At 34.6% G+C, this 17,986-nt stretch overlaps 2 protein-coding genes across 2 annotated transcripts; both read right to left on the minus strand.

Moving 5' to 3' along the window:
- Positions 1-2,163: 2,163 nt before the first annotated feature.
- LOC130748531 (ethylene-responsive transcription factor ERF084) lies at positions 2,164-3,216 on the minus strand. The gene has a single exon (XM_057601759.1). It carries the CDS (start codon positions 3,155-3,157, stop codon positions 2,450-2,452), a length of 708 nt encoding a protein of 235 aa, XP_057457742.1. The 5' UTR covers positions 3,158-3,216; the 3' UTR covers positions 2,164-2,449.
- Positions 3,217-13,937: 10,721 nt separating this feature from the next.
- LOC130748899 (F-box/LRR-repeat protein 14) lies at positions 13,938-16,110 on the minus strand. Its single transcript, XM_057602150.1, has 2 exons — positions 15,984-16,110; positions 13,938-15,556 (listed from the first exon to the last, which is right to left on the minus strand). Exon 2 carries the CDS (start codon positions 15,535-15,537, stop codon positions 14,134-14,136), a length of 1,404 nt encoding a protein of 467 aa, XP_057458133.1. The 5' UTR covers positions 15,538-15,556; positions 15,984-16,110; the 3' UTR covers positions 13,938-14,133.
- Positions 16,111-17,986: the final 1,876 nt, after the last annotated feature.

Raw genomic sequence — 17,986 nt, forward strand, 5'->3', positions numbered from 1 at the left:
CTGGATGTCGTGATGATTGATATTTGCATTCAATTCTTGAGAGGGCTTCATTTGGCTTGGTGTAAGTAACCTTGGAAAGTGAGAGAGATACTATAGTAACTTTATTCACAAGAATAAGATTGCAGAGAGAAGTGAAAGGCACAGCAAGAAATCCCAGTAGGGACCCCCCATATGCTTCGGCTGGACTCAACAGTGCATAAGATTGCAGTCCCTGCTTACACAACATCTCGATTCAATCGTTTCTATTCCCTCACTTAAGTCAAGACTTTTTATAATCTTTTTTTGAATACTTATTATTGTTATGGCTTCACTAATTCATTACCCATTAATTTAAGAGACAAGGATCTAATCTTAGGGCAGTGCAACATGTACATAACATCTTGATCACATTTTCCGTCAATGCCCCTCATATACGCGTGTCGTGCAAGTTCATTTCAGGTTCATGCTCACAGTTATTCCATATGGTGTCTCGTTTCGTGATTGGTTTTGTGATCAGCTTCAACAAAATAATATATACTCGGGCCGATTCTTTGTGATCATTTCTACATGTGCGAGATTCATTTGAATGTGGATAACTGTTGAATTTCAAGCTTACATCAAATGGGGTGTGATGCTGGTTTGAGTATCAAGATAAGAGATGAGTGTCTCACACTTCTTACAGTTTTAGTAATGCAGGTTATTGAGTATAACAGAAAAATAAGAGAAAGAGAAGAGAATGAATGAAGTGTTTCTTCTCTAACTTTGTTTGATTTGGTAGAGAATGAAAAAAGAGAAGATTATTTTTGTGCGAAATAACATTGTTCTCTCTTAACTCTAGAGGTTTCAAGCTCATCGGGTAAATCACCAAGCTTAAGTTCTAGATTAGCGTTAGAGTGAAGATATTTTGCTCTTGTTTTCACTTGTTATTTTTTAGGTACATTCTATTGCCTATTGGGTTGCTTGTTGTTTTGAAGTTATTATGTTGTTTATTAGTGTGTCAATGATCAGCTTAATCATTCTTTGGGGACTACGAGTGGCAATTTATTGCCGGTAATTATGGTTCTTGCAATAATGTTCTCTTCACACCTCTCATTGAGGTGGAGAGAGATGGAAGGAGAAGAGAGATAGAAAAAAAAGAAAAAGTATGAGGTGTGATAAATGATAAGAGAAGAGAGATAAAAATAAAAAATATGTGAAAGTGAGGTGTCTTAAAAATGAGGTGTAAACATATCATTACTCGTACATGATCCTCCAAACCCTTAAGTATGTTTGTTTATTGAGCTTTAATATAAATTCCTTCTCTCGACCGAGTTATTATTACTACATTATATAAATAAATATAATAATTATACATGAATAAGAGTGAATAAATAAATCATCTTCAAGTTTGAGAGACTAAAATGTTGGTAGGTCTCATATATAATTCCCTCTTTCCTCTTTCACTCTCCTTTACAATATATAAGTTAGAAACCTAACTCGAGTCTAAGGTGTTCACTCACTCTAATTCTCTTCATCTAAAATTAGCTTAAATAACAAATGCACTAGATTATAATTTATTTCTCTTCTATCATAATTTTACTCTTTCTTTATGGAATAATATCTGGATGACACTTCAAACATACTTACATTTGGTGAGATAATAAAGAAAGTATAGAGAGAAGAGAAATATAAGAAAAATATGTGAATGACAATGAGATGGTAGAAAAAAGTTAAATATGAATGAGTCAATTTTCTTCTTTTTTAAATACCCCACTCATCATATCTTTATTCTTATTTTTTTATTGAATTTGCACTAGTGTATATAATTTTATTCCTCCCTGTTGTCCTGGTTTGGCCCCATATGCTGTTTGATCTCTCTTTGCAACTGATATCACTTTTTCTGCAACTGCACTTACAACTGCCAAATAGAAGGCAAGGAATAGAAAGTCGTACTACTTTGGATGCAATTCAACCACAATTGTATGAGCATTTTCATTTTCACTTATTAAGATATAGATAAATTAGCATTCAAAGCTGAAAAAATGAAAGCACCTTTTCAGCAGTCATAATTAAACACAGACAAAGAAAATAATCTCAGAACAAGCGTGCTGGATCATATCAAACTCACCCTTATCATCTCACTTTCTCCCAATCAAATTCACTCAGCACTAACTTGAAACAGTGCAGGACAAACAAATGCACAACAAATACTCATAGACAAATTAATTCATCCAAGTAAAGGCTTTTCCACAATATCTTTCATTAACATTACACAGATTCATCCAAAACTCAACATTTCAGGGTTTCTATATTGCACTAACCTTTCTATGAGATCACAAGTAATACATGTTTGATTTCCCTTAAGTGTTGTCTCAAGTTGGAGTCTATTGAACGGAAAAAACTGCGAAGATGTAGATGCTAATGACTCAAACACGATTGTCTCCCATGGAAGATACATCTCTTAAAAATAAAAATGAAAATGTGCGTCTTGCTACATTACACCAAGTTTCAAGTCCAGCCCAACATTATTCCCAAACCCTTTCTGGCCACCATTGACATGACCTTCAGGAACACCACTGAACAATTGAGCTACAGAGGTAACTACACAGCACTTCCTAGCACTACCTTTAAGCTTCTTGTTGCTACCACCACCGCCACTATTCACCTTTGTTATCACTTGAGAAGCACATGAGGGCAAAACAGAGGGGATCTCGAAGTTGGTTCTAGCCTTGGAGCCCCTCAACCGCCTCGCCGCCGCGTCATACGCACGCGCCGCTTCCTCCGCTGTGTCAAACGTGCCGAGCCAGTGGCGGCAGCGTCCGATCCGGTCGCGTATCTCCGCCGACCACCTCCCCCAGGGTCTCTTCCTCACTCCCCTGTATCTCTTACACTCTGAAACATGGTTGTTTTCTCTCTGATCTTCCTTCTTGTTTGGTGTGAGGGAACATGTTCCTGTGTTGTTGTTGTCGTTTCTGGCTCCGAAGAGAACATGCTCTCCAACAATGGCAGCGATTCCTTCGAGATCCCCTGTTTCGTTAATGCTCTGTTCGTGACATGGTGGAGAGAAGAACAACAACTTGTTCAAGAAGTGATGGTGGTTTGTGGCAGAAACTGCAAAGTGAGATTCTGGCGGTTGATGAAGGATTTCTGGAATACTTGGAAGAAAGGTGGAGGGTTGTGTGAGTTTTTTACCATCCATGATGTCTTGAACTGTGGAACTCAAATGCTTCAACTCTGACCATGATTCTATATGTTTATTTATATAGCTGATAACTTCATCAATTCAAAAAAAAATGAAAATGATATCCAACTTGCTTTCGCTGATACAACTTACCACATGTTCCGAGTTAACTCATATTTTTCCATAGATTGAGATATTTACTCCATATTTACTAATTCTTTTTAAAAGAAATGAAATTGATTATGATATGATTTTGTTTAATCTATTAAATAAATAAGTTAAATTGGATTCTGCTAAGTGGTAACAGAGATATGTGAAGTAGTACTACAGATATTGCTGTCAATTTGCAATTTGGACAAGACTGTAATCCCTAGTATCCAGACGCTTGTCCTTACGTACCCCGTTTAGAAGGCCATCAAATCAACACACGTACCCGTTTCAAGGAGCTCTAGTTTTTATTAATGTTTTCTTCACACTCAATCTACTCTAACGACAGCCAACAGTGAAAAAGAATTGAAATTAGTTATGGTGAGAGAGTAATAATTCTGCTAGAATATTATAATATAAAACCATTATCATGTTAAATCGCCTATAAAAAAAATTACCATGTTAAATGACTAATTATCTCGATAGGTTAAACTGTTGTATAAATATTAAATGAATAATTTTATAATGAGTAATTATCTCGATGAGCAGTGCTACGTGGCACGAGGGTTGGTTCTCATGCCACGCACAAATTACACTTTCTGACGGTTTTGAACCCCCAAAAAAGTGTTAATTTTTTTTATTTAATTAAAAAACACTTTTCTAGCGGTTCAAAACCGCCAGAAAATGTAATTCGTGCATAGCACGAGAACCAACGCTCGTGTCATCACGTATTTCCTATCTCGATAGCTTAAACTGTTGTATTAATATTAAATGAATGATTTTATATTATATTATAATAAATTCATTCTTACTTTTTGCTTGTATCTCATTTTTTACTTAGTTTCAATCAACTTTTAAACCTAATGATCTTACAGCATTGCAGCTAATTTAGAAGAGTTTGTTCTTAAACAGACACCATAAAAGCGACATGTGCGACCTAGTTTAGGAACGACCGCCCCGGTCCAACTAGCAAGGTGTGCTAGCGGCCTTACGAAAATGAAACGCTTCAAGCATAAAGTCAATCATGGGCGTAGAATCTTCACTTAAGGACTTCCTTTACACTTATAGAGACATTAACACATGTTAGTCCTATAAATATAGATTATATTGTTAATTTACATAACATGTTATTCATTCTCAACATTACTTGATTTCTTCTAACTTTTAATACTCATGGATTCTCTCCTTGCTCACACATTGACTTGAGCGTCAGAGTTTATTTTATAGGTACTCCCTTCAGTGTTCAATGCATTTTGTGACCATTAATCGGACCTGTTTTGAACCACCGGGTTGGCCGAGTTTGATAATTATTGTCAAGCACAATATCACTATGACTAGTGTATTAGAAATTAAGAGGTCTAACTCAAATAAAAGTTAGTTCAAGAGTTGAAGGTTGTTCTTCTCTTTATAAAGACTATCTAGCTATGTCATATCTAGCTATAAGTAATGTGAGACTTCAAACACATCTCATCATGCCTTGGGATGAAGATCTAGAACATGAAATTTACATGGTTGAACATCTGTAGGGTGGCTTAAACATGAGGTCTCACCAACAAACAGATTTATGATAGATTATAATACTATATCAGGACTTGCGAGACTCATTCTTGCCGAGAGAATGGAATAAGACCTTGACTATATTACACCTAAAGCAAGCCCTTGAGCTACTGCTTACCTCTTCGGTAGTTGCAAGTAGGAGCTACCTAACTATGTATAACTTAACCCAAAAGTAGGTTTAAAATTGAGAGTTTCTTTACTTTGATAACGTCATATCTTTAAATAATGAGAAACTTTCAGTAATGATATATACACACCTCATTTTTAAAACACTTCATTTCCACATCTTTTTGTTTTTATCTCTCTCCTCTTACCATCTATCACATCTCATACTTTCTCTCTCTTACTTTTCATTTTCTTTCTATCTCTCTCATCATTCCACCTCTTCCACCTCAAAAGAGAGGTGTGTAAATAACATTACTCATAAACTTTTAATACTATGAATACATGTGTTGTCTAAAAGCATGGTGCAATATTCTAGGATGTCTCAATCCTAAATTGCCGAGGGGCTGGTGCAGTGACGGATCTAGAAATTTAATGTTGTGAGGGCAATATATAAATATAAATTTGTAATAAAAAAAATTAACATATACTATTATAAGTGAGGACATTTTTTATCAAAGGTGACACAAGTGAGAGCACTTTTTACTAAATGAGCATAAAAAACCACATACTTTTACTACTTAAGTGAGGACACATAGCAATGTGGGACACAAGTGAGGGCATTTAGCAATATAAGACACAAGTGATGACATTTTTTACCAAAGGAACCATACAAAACTACATACTTTTACTACTCAAATTTTTTTGTAATGATATTTTGCAAAATCAAGTGAGGGGACTTGCCCTCATGAGTCATGCCTCAACACTTGCATCCGTCCCTGCCGCTGGTCCCTAATAGGCTTAGGTGTAGCTGAAGTTCAAGTGAGGAAGGTGTCGTGTGAGGGCATTAGGGGTGAAGTGAGAACCTGCAACTGTGTTATGTAATTATATGTGATGTTATGATGAGGATTGTAATTGTAATGATGGTTGATGAGATGAGGTGCGGGGCGTAGAGGGTTTCGTCAAGGTTTAAAACAGTGTTATCTTTGACTACTGCCATTGGTATTGCCTTCGATCATTATATGATACTCATAGTACAAATCTTTTTCTGATCAGTTTTCTGTTTCCACGTACAAGGGATCAGCTCACTGTTCTATGCTTGCATAGTGCATACATACATTGAATATTGAAAAGTTCATGAATTTCTTAGAAATTTCTACGAACATCCAAAAACTAACATTTTTTCTTGTTGACAGGGCATGCAAAAAATCAAACAATGACATATTATGGAACATTATTTGAATGAAACTTTTGTCTCCCTACTTCCACCTCTATTGCACTTACATAAGGTGTCATATGAAACTTTTTTGTTTCTTTAATTATACATGCATGTATGCGTATATACTAAATGAGGGTATAATTATATTAATATGATTTTGTACTGTTTAATTAGGATGACACTGTTTACACAATCTTGTGTCACAAAATACTCGGATGTGAAGTAAGATTTGATTGCTTTATGAATCATGTCAGAGGTCTTTCATTGTGGTCAAGAATTTATTATGCATAGTTGATGGATTAGACAGTCGACATTGCCAACCAAGAAGGATGTGTATAATTTAAGTATGGATAATCTTTTATTCATTGAAGTTTGTGAAGATGTTGATGAAGAGAGTTATAAAAAAATAATAAAAATGTAATATGATTTAATTGATAAAAAATAGAGGAGTAAAGTACACTCACCCCCCTCAAGTTTTGTTAGAATAACACTCCACCCCATTCTTATATAAAATCTACACTCCACCCCATTTTATATAGAGACAAATTTATTGACGAAAAATATTCTTCATTAATAATTAGTTATTATTTAAATTGTTAATCAATAATTTCAAAAAATATTTTCAATATAATCCAATAAATATAAAAATGAAAACATCACAGTCCTCCTCATTCTCTCAATCGCGTTCTTCCTCCGTAAATTCACAATGCAAATTCTGCAATAACACACATGACTGGTTGACAAACCATATCTCGAACATAGTGAAACATGCTTGTGTTTTCATATTTGGTAATAATTCAATTTTAATCAAAATAATCTATTTATACCTCCAATTTTTAAAATTGGATTGTAGACCCAAAAAGCAACACAAATGGGTGAAGAAAATAGAGAAACAAAATTAAGAAATATGAAGTGGATCGGAGGTTATTAGAACCCAACGATGTGGTGGAGCACCGTTTTTAACAAAATCCAACATCTTAAACCAACAAAAGCGTTCGCTCACAACTTAAAGGGGTGAAGTTCACAACAAGTAGTTGAACAAGTGACTTTGGGATGTGCGATTCACGTTCTGGCGTTCAGGTCGCAACAAAACTTTGAGGCATGGTGGTGCCATGGGGTTTCACATTCTGGGATGGTTGTCGTCGTGTTAAAGGGAGTAAAGGTTTGGTGGTGACCGTTTGTGGTGAGAAATATGATTTGGAGATAGATGAGACGTGGACTTAACAGACAGAGTGAGTGATTTTTTTAAATTTAATTCAGTAAAATTATTTTCATAAATTGATGTATGACAGTGTATATGCATTTAATTTATTTAAATTTTAATTAATTAGTAATTATTTTTTATTAGTGACGAATTTGTTTTCGTCACTAAATTTTGCCTTTATAAAAAATGGGGTGGAGTGTAGATTTTAAAAAACAATGGGGTGGAGTGTCATTTTTGCAAACCTTGAGGGGGGTGAGTGTATTTTACTCAAAATAGAGAAATAGGTAAAGAAAATGAAGGTGAAAAAAAGATGAAACTATAAAGATGTGTATAAATCATAACTCATTTGAGTATTGTGCTTCAATTCCTTTCACCAAACACTTGCTTGCTTCAATTCTATACTCCATATAATTTTCACATTATCTGTGCTTACTTGCATGTATCTGATTTTAAGTTAAGAACACATTTGGTGTGTTAATTAAAATGTGAGAACTTATGGATTGAATTAAGTTACCTTCACATCTTTTGAATAGGTGTAAAAGGTGAAGGGAAGAGAGATATGAAGAAAAGAAGAGAGAGAAATAGATGTGATAAATGATATGATAGTGACCGATGTGTCTGCTGTTTTTCAGAAAACGGATTACTGTACTTGTTTTTCAGAAAATTATTACTGTATCTGTTATTTAATTTGGGTACTCTTTTGAATTTTGGATATATGGATTATGGTGATTTATTTGAATTGGTGAAAATGAATATTTTGAATTCAATAAGATGAATTATTGAAATTGGTTGTTGATGAAGTGAGAATTGTTGTATTGTTGTTTTGCAAATGTGATTATTTGATAACAGGTTGAAGTGTTGTTTGAGCAAATATGATGAGATTTTCATTATGGAAAGTGATGAAGAAATATGTTATATAATGCATGTATAGAGTTGAGATGTTTGCACAAATACACTTCATACAGTCAATAGACATGTCTGCTAGTTACTGCGGTGCTAGAGAGTGTTTCAGAACCCGGTGACAGAGGTATGTCTGCTAGTTACTGCGGAGCTAGAGAATGTCCCTAAACCGGGGTAGTTCTGGGAGTCTGATAGACTTTATTTGGTGGTTAACTGTTCTGTGTGAACGCGGTGATACCGCTAAGGTTAACAATTGGTACCACATGCATGTGCATTAGAGTCACATATTGAGTCTCACGTTTTTGAGTGGTCCTATGTGATGGAAGAAATATAAGAACTGTGATAGTTGTTGTTGGTGAATATCTGTGAATGATGTTGTTAGTAAAAGTTTGGATGACGTTTACTTTGTTAAAGATATTTTATTGTGGAACAAAGTTGCTAAGTAGAACTGTCTTTGGAAATAATGAGTAAGGAAAGTATTATTGTGAAGAGAAAGTTTTTATAATGTAAACTTATGTATTGTTCTTTCATTACCTGTTATTATGCTTAATTATATGATGAAGTTCTCACCCTTCTGTTGGAATGATGTTCTATGCGACATCGTACAGGTACAGGTGCTAGTGGAGCATCTCATGAGAAGTAGACAGAGAGCTATATACTGTTATTTAGATAGTTATCTAGTAGTATGAGGGTCAATTGCTCTGTATGTAACATTGGGGGACGTGGTTTAATAAATTATTTTGATGAGAGTAATTGACAACTCTTTTTGGTTCTTTCTTTTGTAAACTTGAGTTACATGGAGTTGACGTTTTTGGATGACCATAATGCCTATACTTCTTTTACTGAATTTTTTTTATTGAAGTATGTCTGGAAGATGATTTTTTTATGATTCTATTTATTTCCGTTGTGCAATGCATAAAAGATGAAGTATGATTATTTTATGAAATATTTTGATCTAATGTTTGAGAATGTGACATATGTTATTGAGGAGATATGTAGTCCTGAAATATTTTTGTAATGCTCTCTTTGAATATGCGTATAATCACTCTGATGTAAGTTTAAAATAAACAAGGGGATTAGAGGGTGTTACACTTACAATTTAAAATAGAAGCAAATCTAGATAAAAGCCTCATATCCACTGCCACACCCGCCAATTTTCTTTTGTGAAAATTAACCTTGAGACCAGAAGCCAGCTCAAAGCACCGTAAAACACACTTAATCACAGTTATATTCCGCACAGTAGCCTCTCCAATGAAAATAGTGTCATCTGCAAACTGTAACATAGATATTTCCAACTCCCCTGCCCTGTCAAACTTGAACCCGGAAAACATGCCCTTGCTAACAGCTTGCTGACACAAGCCATGAAGACCCTCTGCCACTACTAAGAACAAAAACGGAGCCAATGGATCACCTTGCCTCAACCCCTTCTCCATCTTGAACTCATCCCCCGGGCTCCCATTAACCAAAACCGAAATTGTAACAGATTCAAGACACAAAAGTTGAAGACATAAATTTTCAAATGAAGGTGTACAATTCTACCGGTGGTGTAGGGATTCTGTTGGTGGACAATTTTAAATATGTTTGTAAGCAATTTATGATCTCAGAAACATGTTCTAATGTTCTAACTCGTGATGGTTACAAAAGCCGAATTCATCCAATTTTTCATTAAATTGTTACTACTTTTTCTGTATCTCTTGTGTGAATGAAGGGTGACAAATGGAGAGTTTGAGATGACAAGTCAATCATATAATTAACCAACCCCACAATTGCATGCCCGAAGCCAAATATTGGTGAGAGTGCCTTTCCTCACCCGGAAATAGCAAAGGTGTGAGTGTTTGTCCTTTTTCAAACGCGATTTCATCCATGAACCAAACACCGCCACTATCTATTCTATTTCTATAGGTTTATCCACTTCCTAGTTTCACTGATTGATGTTGTAATGCATCTTATTTTAGAGAACATATGAAGATACCTAAGAACTACTTTTGTCAGCTTCCGTTGTAAATGACGGTATCTATCTCGTGGCGTAGTTATGAAGTTAGCGAATGCAAATTAGTATTAGTATTACTAACACATATACTATAAGCACTATAAAATTATTTATGTGTCCCAACACCTTATACTTTTAAAATAAATGGTTCATGAAAGAGTATGTATTGGCTATGTTTGGCATGTCATTTCAGCTAGCTTATAGCTTATTTGACTAGCTTAAAATTTATTTTACTAGCTTAAAAGCTCTTCAAAAGTGTTTGGTGAAGGAGCTTATTTCAGTAGCTTAAAGCTTTAAGCTATAAGCTATCTCTGGTAGCTTATAGCTTATTAAATTTATTCTCATTTTTATCCCTATTAATTTATTAAAATTCTACCATTACCCTTATATATTTATAAAAACACTAAACTTATTTTTCATCACACTTACGTATGCAGTTCCCGCCACACCGCTGCGCACCACAAGTATTAAAAATATTATATTAAGATGATAAATAACTTGAGTTAATAAAAATATTTAAAGTGATATTAATTTTAATATTAATATCATATAGATATTAATGTGAAAATAAAGTAATGTTAAATATAAAAATAATTATACAAGTATGTCCTTTTATGTCATTTTACAATTTCAGCTTGTTTAACAGCTAGTTTTTTCAAACACTTTTGTTTTAATCATGTAGCTTTTCAGCTTTCAGCTATCAACTTTCAGCTAGCTTATCAGCTTTCAGCTATCAACTTTCAGCTAGCTTATCAGCTTTCAGCTATCAGCTAGCTTATAAGCTTTAAGCTAGCTTTTCAGTTTTCAGCTAGCTTATCAGCTAAACATGCCAAAAATAGCCATAGAGAAAGTAAATGTGGAAATGAGGTGAGAGGTGTGATATGAACGGATCAAAACTCTTAGGATTATGAGACACATAGCACCTCATGATATTTGATGGTTTCGATTGTGTTCAACTCAAAGTTAAACATGATAAACATCATAGACATACTTCATTGTTCTTTGTATCTCATCATATAATAAACACTTACGGGCATGTAATGCAAATGTGTAGAGATCAATCCCTATACCCCAAAATAATAAAATTGGCTGATTAAAAAAATTTACATCATATATATTACATTTATCATTTATTATTTTCTTTTTCTTTTTGCTCCATACGAATGTCCATGATTTTTAACATTTCTTCTCATTTCGAGAAACCTTTGAAAGATGTTTGTAGAAAAGGTAAAACTCTATGGTTGTCAAATTCAGCTCACATTATCTCGAACTCATATCATGAAGTTCTTAAAACAAGATATCTTATTTTGTTGATTTTTTTCCAAGAAAATATGCATTAAATTAAATCAAAGCGGGCTAAGAAGTCAAGACATTAAAACGAATAAAACGCAATAAGCTGAGAGAATCTCTTCCACTCAAACTGAATTATCAAAAGAAAACATTCTTAGTCAGATACTTAACCACACAATTCGTGCTTTTATGCGCAAAAAGGAGATCAACACGATAAATAAAAAAACATGGAAGGGGGTTTGCAAGAAAGAGAAGATGAGTTTTGCAAAGAGAGGAAGGGGAGCACGCGAAGTTCTTGGGTTTTGCACAGCACTCACTCTTCGGACCAAGAGATTTGTCTTGTTTGCTCGGATTGAAGTGTACTTAGACTTATCTATTTAAGGGCTTAGAAAAACAGAGGATGAAAGAAAGTGGGTGACAAAATGCCAAGAATATAGTACTAGTAAGTAGTAAATTACTAATAGACCAGGAAACTGGAAAGTATGCTATAATGATATTTTATAGTATTTTCCTACTTTAGTGCTGTGCGAACTAGTGCAAGTTTCTAGCTCTTCTTGGAAAGTTCCATGGTAGTGTGGGAATTGCGAATGTTTGTCTAAATAATGCAACCTTTTTGTGTCTTCTTTCTTGGTCAACTTCTAGTGTGCTATTGATTATTCGTCAATCGTCCGTATCCATGTTTTTTCTTTCATGAAAATAGCAATATTTAGGTTTCCGAGACAGATATGGGAATGGGGTTGAGACTTTGGAGAATTGAGAACTCCAGTTTAATCTCTACCACTTCACAGTTATAACTATGATCTACAAGTGACCTTACTCCCTTTCTATATTGTTTGGATACACATTGAAAACCATTGTGATGTTAAAATAATAATGGCCAACCTATTTTTCCACCAAGTACTTAGTATGTGTTTGGATGAGCGTTAGCAGAATTGGATTTGGTCAGAAGTGGATCTGGCAGAATTGGATCCGGTAAACGTGAGTTTGAGTGACGTGATTTATGTTTGGATACAGTTACAAGAACGTGATTTTAGTAAGAAAATTTTGTTTGGATATCTTTGATTAGAATTGCTTTTGAGTGTGTAATGACTAAAAGGGGTATGAAAACAAAGCATTGTTAAAACTCATATATGTACGCTGCGAGCAATGTACTTTCCATTTATCATTATGAATTAGGATGGTTTTTATTAGAAGATAGGATATTAATATATCCCGTTGTGTATAAGAAAACATGAGGGGTCTTTAGTTCACAGATTAAAGGCACTTCCAATGAAGTTTCATCTAAAGAAATTGTAGTATGCCTTCACTTAAATGATGCAATACTCATTTGCGAGTGTAAAATTATGCCTTCTATAAAATGTCTCCTGTACAAATTAAAGCCAGCCCCATCATTGTTGGTAGAGGTGCTGATATGAAACAGAAATTTACATACAACTCATTACAAATGAAAAAAATTAAATAAATCAATCAATCAGTTCAACATAATGAATAACGCCATCTAAACTACAACTAGTCCCACATCGGTGAGAAATTTATTATTCCCACATTGCAACTTTGTTTTCCTTTCCCTTGATTACAGCCACCAAAAACAGAGAGAACAATCTAACCACGTTCTTCTTCGATTGGCATGGAATTGCAAGCCCTTCTTCAGAGGATCGATTGGCAGTGGAAAAATCTAACCATGACAGTGGATGAAGGGAAAAGGGGCACAAAGGGAAAGGTTTCAAAAGTTTAAGATTTGGTATTGACATGGTTTCAGAGATTCACGTTTGATGGATGAAGAAGCTGGTATAGGATGCTTCAGCCAGATCCACGTTTCCTCCTTGATCCGGTTCTCAGACGCGAGCAGCCAAACATCAATTTTACATCAATGATCCACGTTACAGCCTTAGATCCGATTTTCAGCTTCAGATCCACGTTCGAGACTCACAACCAAACACACACTTAGACATTCATTATTGAATGTTTCCATTATATATACTATCGTTTTTTTTTGGGTCAAGGGTGCTTCGGTTATTACCAAATGGTTGTCCAATGACACTTACATTAGCCACGACTAAAACCCTAAGGAATGATTCAACAATACAATTAGATTCAACATTTAAGGACAAAGCATGCTAACTCATTCATGCTAATACAACTAACTACCATACGTAGAAAACCAAACAAAGCTTAAGTCTCTAAGTCTCAATTCCTACCAACAGTGAATCAGGATGACATTCAAAGCAATACATTGTAGCTTGTGATTTAACGTTTAGCTAGACGTAATTTCAACCAAACACCCATTACATCTCACAGAATTGAAATGGCGAAAATCAACATTATAATTTATAAATATGATAACGCAAGAAATTCCAATTTCACATATGTAATGAAGCATTTGACTAGATAATGTAATTCACATCACATGTTGCTATAGATTTATTTAATTTATAACAAGATTTACAAAACAAATACAACAAAAAAAGCTTATGTGTGTATGATATACAACATAAAGAAATAGAGAAGCATTGTGGATAATCAAGAATCCATGTAAGCTTGTAACAAAACCCCTGGACTTCACCTTGTTCATCAAACCTAGTAGTTTAGTACATCCACGATAAATCTTGCCTGAAAGATACAGACTTTGCAGCTCCTTGGACACCTCTTTCAGAAATCTGAGGACAATCTTCAACGGCCAAGAAATCTAACTTGAATGATCCAACAAGTGGCTTTAATCCATCATCTGATATCCCCAAACACTTGCTTAACCTTAAACTACATAGCCGATGAAACTGGCTCACAAGCTGCAGCCCCTCATCACTAATCTCTTGGCACCTCACAAGTTCAAGAGATTCAAGATATTCTGCCGCGCAAAGAGCTTCCATTCCAACATCATTGAAGGAATAAACATGATCAAGAGAGAGCTCACGAACTGGACACTTCTGAATCAAACAAAGTATTCCACTTAATGTGAATGAGGATGATGAGGGGAACTCCCCATCAGAGAAAGATATCCTCACTGATTCAAGCTTCGAGCAGTTTTGAGCTAAGGCTTTCAGACTCTCATCTGTTAACCTCAATGGATTATTCATTAAGGAAGGAAGTGAAAAATCAGATGGAACTCTAAATGAAACTGATCGAAGGCCACTTGATCTTTTCGACAAACAAATAATGTCAAAGTCCCTAACCCCAACACACATGTCTAGGTGGATTTTTTCCAGGTTCTTGCACTTCCCCATTACACAAGCAAGCCCTCTCCCAGGACTGATGATGCAATTCACCAGGCTTAGCTCGAGCACATTTTCACACGGGACAGGCTGCTTTTGCCACCTATCTACAGATAACCGATCATAAACTTTCATGTACCGGTAATTAGCATCGACTTCAAATTGCAACCTTTTGAGCTTTTGCCAACCAGGGCCTAGCTTAATCAAGTCACCTTCACCGATAGCTCTGCAGTTCTTAATCGAGAGATCCTCAAGCGTCCCAAGCCGCCCAAGGTACTCAAGCCACTCCACACTGCTCACATTGAGGCATCTGATAAGGTGAAGCCTGGTGAGGTTTTTGCAACCAACAACAAGAGACAATATGCCACAACCAGTGATTCTCGGTGAGAAATTCAACCTCAAAGACGACAATTTGGAAGAAGACGCCAAGTGCCGGAGACCGACATCGGTGATAAAAGTGCAGTAGCTCAAGGAAAGATCAGAGAGCACAGGGCAGTGATTCGCAAGAATGAGAAGACCCTTGTCATCCAATTGTCTCCCTAGCTTTGACATCCAACCAGAGTATGTGATCTCGACTTTCGACAAGTTGAGAAACCTAGTGCATAAACAGGTCAAAGCTTCATCTGCAGGATCCATCCCACATCCAACCTTAAGAGAATTCCTCTGTCCATTATCCAAATTGTAAAGTCGTTTACAAACTAAGGAAACCGAATTTCTGTCACTGGTTTTCTTTATCCGACTCAATATCTCCCATACTAGATGCTCAGGTATGTTATCCATTCAGAATCTCTATTCTCCTCTGCCCAAAACATCAACATAAAATCCTCAATTTCAATTCACAATCTCACACTCATACAAACACTTGTATTCCAACAACAACATCAAAAGTTTCAAAAAAATCCTACACAAGATTGGAACATTATTGTCTGATAACAAAATCATGTGTGATTATTGCTCTGTCGGTCATATTTCTTGCCAAAAGGAGAAACAAAAAATCTATATATAAACAAGTCAGATCTAAACCAAAAGGGTAATTCAATGGATAATTCAATTCAATTGGGATTGGAAAAAAAGGAAAGTGGAAATTAGAATTATATAAAACCTAAACCAAAAGGGTAATTCAATGGTATCATTAGCATGGTGGAATTGAAATTGATAATCACACACTTAATTTTCTGGGAAGAATCAAACATTATTAAGGAAAAGAACTGTGTGATCATACGCACCTGTGTGTCTGTGTTCATACGAGGAAGGAAAATGAAGAATCGCAAAGGAACTGGAAGATGATTGATATTTTTGTTGTTGAAATAGGATTTTTTGTTTTGCTTTTATATATTTTGGTGGATCAATACATTGATCTATTTTTTCTGTCAATGCTGAGTCCAAGAAAGAGTTTTCCAGGCCCAAGAGAGTGTGGCCTGCATAAGCTTGTGCCAATTTGGGCACTATAGCACTTGTTTGCACAGGCCCATTTAAATTCCCAGAATACTTCAACTAATACATTTTCCCAAAAATATGTAAGATTTTTTAATGCCAAAATTCAGATAATCTACTACATACATTCCATCAACAACATAAAAGCATGAGTTTCTAAATTATTTGGTCTTACAAATAAGGTTGTCACAACCAACTAGTCTTATGGCAAGCACGCTAGATCTAAATCCACAATAATATAATATTTTTTTCCTTCAACAATTTTTTTTTTCAATATATTGAAATAAATGACAACTTTAAATCACTCTAAACTATAATATTTTCACAAATAAAAAACTCTTAGGATCTTTCGTTTTGAATTTTAGAGACGAAATCGCCCAATCATAATTGATGAGAGACCACAAATGCAATTAAGCTAAATATTTATTATGATTTTCTATGCATACTCCTTGCAATTATTAAAGTTTGTAATTCTAAAATTTTAAATCACTAGTTAATTATCTTCAATGTTCCCAATACATTTATTAAAAGTGTTTTTAATTGAGTTTTGGAGGGAGGAAATGTAAGGGGGAGACTTATGTGAACTCCTCCATTTTTTATGAGATTTTAAAAAGGGAAGGCTTTGGGGGAATTTCAAGAAACTCTCCAACACTCTTCCAAAATTCTGTCTTAGTTAGTTGTATTCCTCATTCCTTACAACCCCTTTCCTTCCCCTCAAAGCCTTCTCCCCTCCCCTAAAAACTCAGAGACACACCATGATGCTTTCTTTTGGGTTAAAATGACGGGAAAGGAAAAGTGTGAAAGGAAAATGGTGTGAAAACAGAATCTTTTTGTGGAATTGAATGGAAAACAGTATCTATGGGACCCACAAATTTGTTCACACCAGAAATGCCATGAAAATTGACATAATGTGACAAATACCTTCTTTTTCCTATTTTACACACTATACCAACTTTTCAAACTGGTATATTAAAAGAGTTTAATGAATATATCATGTAAAACAGTTTTACACTGATAACCAATCACATTATGTCATGTAAGAAAAATAATTGTTTTCGTGACCGATTTCAATTAGATGTTTGTGTAAAATTTATATACACTGACGGTGCATAGTCCTTTAATTTATATTAAAAACATCTATAAATATTTATATATTTTTATTATGAATTAAAAGAGTATACACTGACAGTGTAAAATTTGTTTACACTAACGACCAATTGAATTCCGCCAAATCAAAAAATATATTTTTATTTTAATTAAAATTTAAAGCAAATGTAACCGATTTCTCTACGTGTCATACTGTGATTGACTGTCAGTGTAAAAAGTGATTGTGCACATCCATTATTGAAATACCATAAAGCGAAATAAAGAAATAAAACTTCAACATTAATGTTTGAGTAAAGTACACTCACCCCCCTTAAGGTTTGTTAGAATTACACTCCATCCCATTCATATCTAAAATCTACATCCCACCCCATTTTATATAGAGGCAAATTTAGTGACGAAAAATATTTTTCATTAATAATTAGTTATTATTTAAATTGTTAATCAATAATTTCAAAAAAAAAATCAATATAATCCAATAAATTTAAAAATGAAAACATCACGATCTTCCTCATTCTCTCAATCGCGTTTTTCCTCCGTAAATTCATAATGCAAATTATGCAATAGCACACCTGCCCGATTTACAAACCATATCTCGAACATAGTGAAACATGCTTGTGTTTTCATATTTGGTAATAATTCAATTTTAATCAAAATAATCTCTTTATACCTCCAATTTTTAAAATTGGGT

This window comes from Lotus japonicus, chromosome 3, assembly GCF_012489685.1.
Source record: "Lotus japonicus ecotype B-129 chromosome 3, LjGifu_v1.2".
Lineage (NCBI taxonomy): Eukaryota > Viridiplantae > Streptophyta > Magnoliopsida > Fabales > Fabaceae > Lotus > Lotus japonicus.

Coding starts and splice junctions, on each gene's coding strand:
- LOC130748899 (XM_057602150.1), bottom strand. CDS start 15,537: ATGGATAACATACCTGAGCATCTAGTATGGGAGATATTGAGTCGGATA.
- LOC130748531 (XM_057601759.1), bottom strand. CDS start 3,157: ATGGATGGTAAAAAACTCACACAACCCTCCACCTTTCTTCCAAGTATT.